The sequence below is a fragment of the Impatiens glandulifera genome, chromosome 6 (assembly GCF_907164915.1).
Source record: "Impatiens glandulifera chromosome 6, dImpGla2.1, whole genome shotgun sequence".
In the NCBI taxonomy this organism is placed as follows: Eukaryota; Viridiplantae; Streptophyta; class Magnoliopsida; order Ericales; family Balsaminaceae; genus Impatiens; species Impatiens glandulifera.
In genome coordinates, this window is record NC_061867.1 from 47,704,145 (window position 1) to 47,708,796 (window position 4,652).

The window sequence follows — 4,652 nt, forward strand, 5'->3', positions numbered from 1 at the left end:
TTATTGCAGTAGTCTTTTGCTGAATCTGTGCTATTAAGGAAGATCTTGCAAGACTCGATAAAATGAGAGCTAAAATATGAACTACTTCCTTGAAAGACTCGATGATTCGGCTCTAATTAATATAAAAAGCTACTTCTTATATGACAATATAATCTAAAATTAGAATTATAACTGGAAAATAAAAGAAATGGAGAACAATGAAATATGATCATCTCTAGCAAACACATAGAAATGAGTTATATATATAAGTTTGACAGTTAGAACAAGAAGAGAGAAACCAACAGAGGGGTAACAAAAACAAAAGGAAAGGGATTGAGAAATTTAACCATAATGATCATCAATCTGTCTCTCTTTCTCTCATATTACAGTTCATGTTAAAAGACTATTCTTTAGCTAGCCAAAATATACAAATTTGGAATATAATGTTAATACATAATAATAAACATATGGGGTTTTACATCCAAGCAAACAAATCACTCATCAGGCACACACCATCATCATCATCATGGATCAACAAGATTCCTTTGATTGAACCGATCATCCGTTAACTGCAATGTCTGAACCATGGGCCTTCACAGGCTCCTTAACCTTGACTTTCCCATTGCTTCCTCCGCTTATCTGAGTCTTGCTGCTCTTTAGAGGGCTGATGGGAATGTTTCTTCCATTCTTAATGGAGGATCCAAGGCTGTGTCGAACAGCCCTCGAGCAAACTGTCACCCTCTCTGGGGGAGACGGGGGAATTGCATCACCTAAGCTCTTCCTCCTCGTCAAATTAGGAGACTTTGGCCGTGTTAATGGCACCTGCACAATAATAGTTGATTGACAAGTTTACAAGTTAAATCACTCAAATCATCAATTACAATACTAAAATACTCTTTTTTTATTTTAAAACCTTTTAAAAGAAAATAAAGAAGTAGAAGTGTATTTTGGTCATTTACACCGAACTAGAACTTATTAGGAACTAATTTATTTGAAAAGGAGACATCCTAAATATATATTCTTAGGGGTTGCTCCTAATAAATCCATGGGTTATTTAAACACATCCCAATTCAAAAAACCAATTCAAAACCTTTTAAAATAAAATAAAGTAGAAGGGTATTTTGGTTTATGATTTGAAATAAAATTAAAGGGTGATTTAATATTTTGGTTTATGATTTAAATGATACAATAAGATTTGTGATGAGATGGTGTTAGTTGTGATTAAAATCAAATAACCCAAGTGGAATTCATGTAAACGAACAGTTCAATCAATCTCCAGCATTTTCACAAAGAGGGGGTTCAAATTCTGTGTTATTATTATTATCTGAAAAAACAAATGAATCAACAGATTATACCTTTCTAAGTTGAGCCTTAGGTGGAGGTCCTTCATGATAAAAGCTGGGAACTGGATTAGCTTTGAACACCATTGACTTTCTCAGCTGTTTTATAGCTGCATCATCATCCTCCTATGAACCAGCCAACAGTCATAATTGACAGTAAGTAAAAACAACTAATATGAAATGAGCATTTCACCGAATTGGATCAGATTGGCTCGCAACGTCGATAATGAAAGAAGAACAATTGGAATGGATTTACCTTAGTCCTTGCCACATGCTCCAGCTTCTCCGCTTCCAAAGCCTGATGTTTAACCTCCAATTTTGTGTAAAACTATAAAACACAAGCCAATTATAACATTAGGAAACTTTTCTATTTCGCGAGTCCAAAAGAGTGTGTTTTTATCTACAACCTCTTTGCGTTTCTCAAAACGTTTGTCACATTTAAAGACAGGAGCAACAGGGACAGTTGTCCTAAACCTTGCTGACCGGACAGATACTGCAGCTCTGTAATCAGAGGCTAAGGAGATACTTTAAACAACAGTTCTTCCACATATTATTATAAGATAATAATTTGAATTTGAATATGATATGAAAAGGATACGAGGAAGCAATGGAGAAGTTGTCTTCTTCGTCCTGCTTTCTATACTCATGATAGGACCTCCTTGAAATCGTAGGAGCAGCATAGGGCTGTTTACAGAATTATTATAAACAATTTACAAAATGTTTAACATATAATATGCATTTTTCTACTGTTTTTTACCTGTGCTTTCTTTACATTAGTATCAGTTGACACAACAGCTTCTGTTTTTTCAGTGTTTGTCTTTTGAGGCGAGTAGTTGGTTAGATCGTTCACAAGCAGATGTTTCGGATGAGAATGAGATTCTTCTTCGACTTGAACTGTGTCAGGTTTCTTGTCAATGTGCAAACCATTAACATCCCTCCCCATTTTCCTACAAACTTCTAATAAAGAAGAAGAATTAGTTCAGTTTTTTTGAAAACGGTTCATGAGAGTCAACTATTGGAATGAGAAAACAACTTAAAAGCTATCTTCCATCCTAAAGACACATTCAAATAACTTCCATGGAAGATTGTCAACTATGTAACCAGTCAAATGACAGCGACAACACAATCTATGACATCGATTCATCATTAAACAAATGGATTTTTACCCATATTCCTACAAACTTCTGGTAAAGAAGAAGAATACATAAAAAAAAATTGAAAATTGTTCATGTAATGCATAATGAGAGTCAAAACTAAGAGAAAAATTAAAAAATCACGAAGATCTTCAACAAGGACAATGAGCTCCCCAAACCAACTCCATTGAAATCTTTGTCTGAAGAAATGCGATGAGAAAACAACTCAAAGCTATCTTCCATCCTAAGGACACATTCTAATAACTTCCATGGAAGATTGTCAACTATGTAACAAGTCAAATGACAAACAGGATTTTACCCAATTGTCATAATCAAAAAAGGAAATATGAAGAAAAATTAGAGAATCAAAAAGGGAAAAATGCTTCAGATGCATAGATCTTTGTGAAATGGGTTTTTCTAATTGAGAAGAAGAAGAAGGATAGACAAGAAGTAAGCTCATGGGTTCATGAAATCAGATCCACAAGTAGAACATTCCAAAACATATATAACTCACATTATCTATCTAAAGAACAGACTGTCATTCTTTCTCAACAAGATTTTCACAAGAATTACAACAACCAAGCAAACATACATACAAAAGTAACATGTAAATAATACTTTTATTAAAAAAGAAAGGGATTGCGTACACAGACTTGCACACATTATGAACCCCACACTCACATACATATTCCTTGAGAATGGACCAAGAAATTCCCCTGAAGAGAAGAAAGCTCGATCCCACCAAAGGTAGAAAGAAACAAAACAAAAACAAAGAACCCACGATGTACCCTGGGCAAATTTGCACCTTAAAACCCACTAGCAAACATTTGAAAACAACAAGAAGAAGAGATATAGAGAAAAGGGGAAAGATCTTCTACCAATTTCTGAAACTCCGATCTGATAGAAAATCTAGAAAGAAGAAAGACGATCACAAAATGGGAACTCACCCAAAAGAAATGAAACTACCAGCTCCTCCTCCTCTCTCTCTCCGGCTCAATCTCTCTCTCTCTCTCACTAAATGGAAAAGACACTACTAATTCCACGAGTGTCTTCTCCCTCCTCCGCTTAAGAATGAACAGAAATATTTGTTTAAGATTTTCTTCTGGATTTTTTTATTTTATACAAATATAAAAAAAAAAAAAAAAGTATGTGGCTTGTCTACTAAACCGCGGTCATCGCCGGTTTGATACTGACACAGGGTTAGTTTTATTAGCTTTTTTTTTTCTTTTTTATTTTGACTGAGTTCGGTCAAAATTGACTATGATCTGATTTAAACGAAAACGTTATTAGTAAGAATCGAATTTGAAATAAAATCGGAGAGAAAATATAATAAAAAATAAAATCAAAATAAAAAGATTTTAAAGAGGGATTCGCACTGCATTGGGCTAAGAGACCGAACACAGGAGCTAGCCCGAGGCCATGCATATGATATAGCTATTTTAAAAAAAAAATAAAAAAAATATTATTATAGTTAATTTTTTTTTAATTAGTTATTCTATTTTTTACCGAGTTTATTTCAAAATAATGATGTACAAGTAAGTCTATGTTTTGAAAATTTGAAACATTCACATATACAAAGTCAAATTAATTTTGTTAATTCTATATCATTTTTAAAATGGTTAGAAAGAATTAAAAAAATATATTAAAAGTCAAATTTATAGTTTAGTATTATTATAAGTAAGTCTACTAATATTAAAATCAGATTAATTTATCATTTAAAAATAAATTGAAGATTCAAATTTATGTAAATTAGTTTTAAAAAAATTATTTTAAATTTATATTATTAATATAATATAAATTTATAGAGTATTTTTGTTTTATTATTTTATAACAATGAAATTAATTTATAAATTTAAAAATAAATTATTAATTACCTTAAAAATAAATTATTACTTTCTTAAATAAATAATAACTTTTACAATTAATTTTTATAACTATTACTCATTTTTATTGTAATTTGTTTCATATTATTTTTAAAATTAATTTATATTTAATTATATAAAAATAATAAAAAATTTAAATAAATTTTATATTTTACTAAGTTTAAAAATAATTAATAATTTTAAATAAAAAAATTTTGGATTGGTTTGACTTATATACTTTAATACTCGTTCAATTTCATTAAAAAAAATTGTATATAAGGAATTAATCCATAAAAATACAAATATATAAATGGTCTGAGAGTTGCTTTGTTGATTTT

The 4,652-nt window shown here is 30.8% G+C and overlaps 1 protein-coding gene across 4 annotated transcripts; it reads right to left on the reverse strand.

Annotated features, from left to right (window-relative positions):
- Positions 1-289: 289 nt before the first annotated feature.
- On the reverse strand, positions 290-3,534 carry LOC124944077 (protein WAVE-DAMPENED 2-like). Of its 4 annotated transcripts, none has more exons than XM_047484539.1 (7): positions 3,400-3,534; positions 2,077-2,273; positions 1,918-2,003; positions 1,727-1,820; positions 1,576-1,647; positions 1,335-1,445; positions 290-801 (listed from the first exon to the last, which is right to left on the reverse strand). In XM_047484539.1, the coding sequence occupies exons 2-7, from the start codon at positions 2,260-2,262 to the stop codon at positions 538-540; spliced, it is 813 nt and encodes a 270-aa protein (XP_047340495.1). In that variant the 5' UTR covers positions 2,263-2,273; positions 3,400-3,534; the 3' UTR covers positions 290-537. The 4 variants fall into 4 exon arrangements, with proteins under 4 accessions (XP_047340495.1, XP_047340493.1, XP_047340494.1 ...); XM_047484537.1 differs by having other exon boundaries at positions 2,077-2,276; XM_047484538.1 differs by having other exon boundaries at positions 2,077-2,276; positions 3,331-3,478.
- Positions 3,535-4,652: the final 1,118 nt, after the last annotated feature.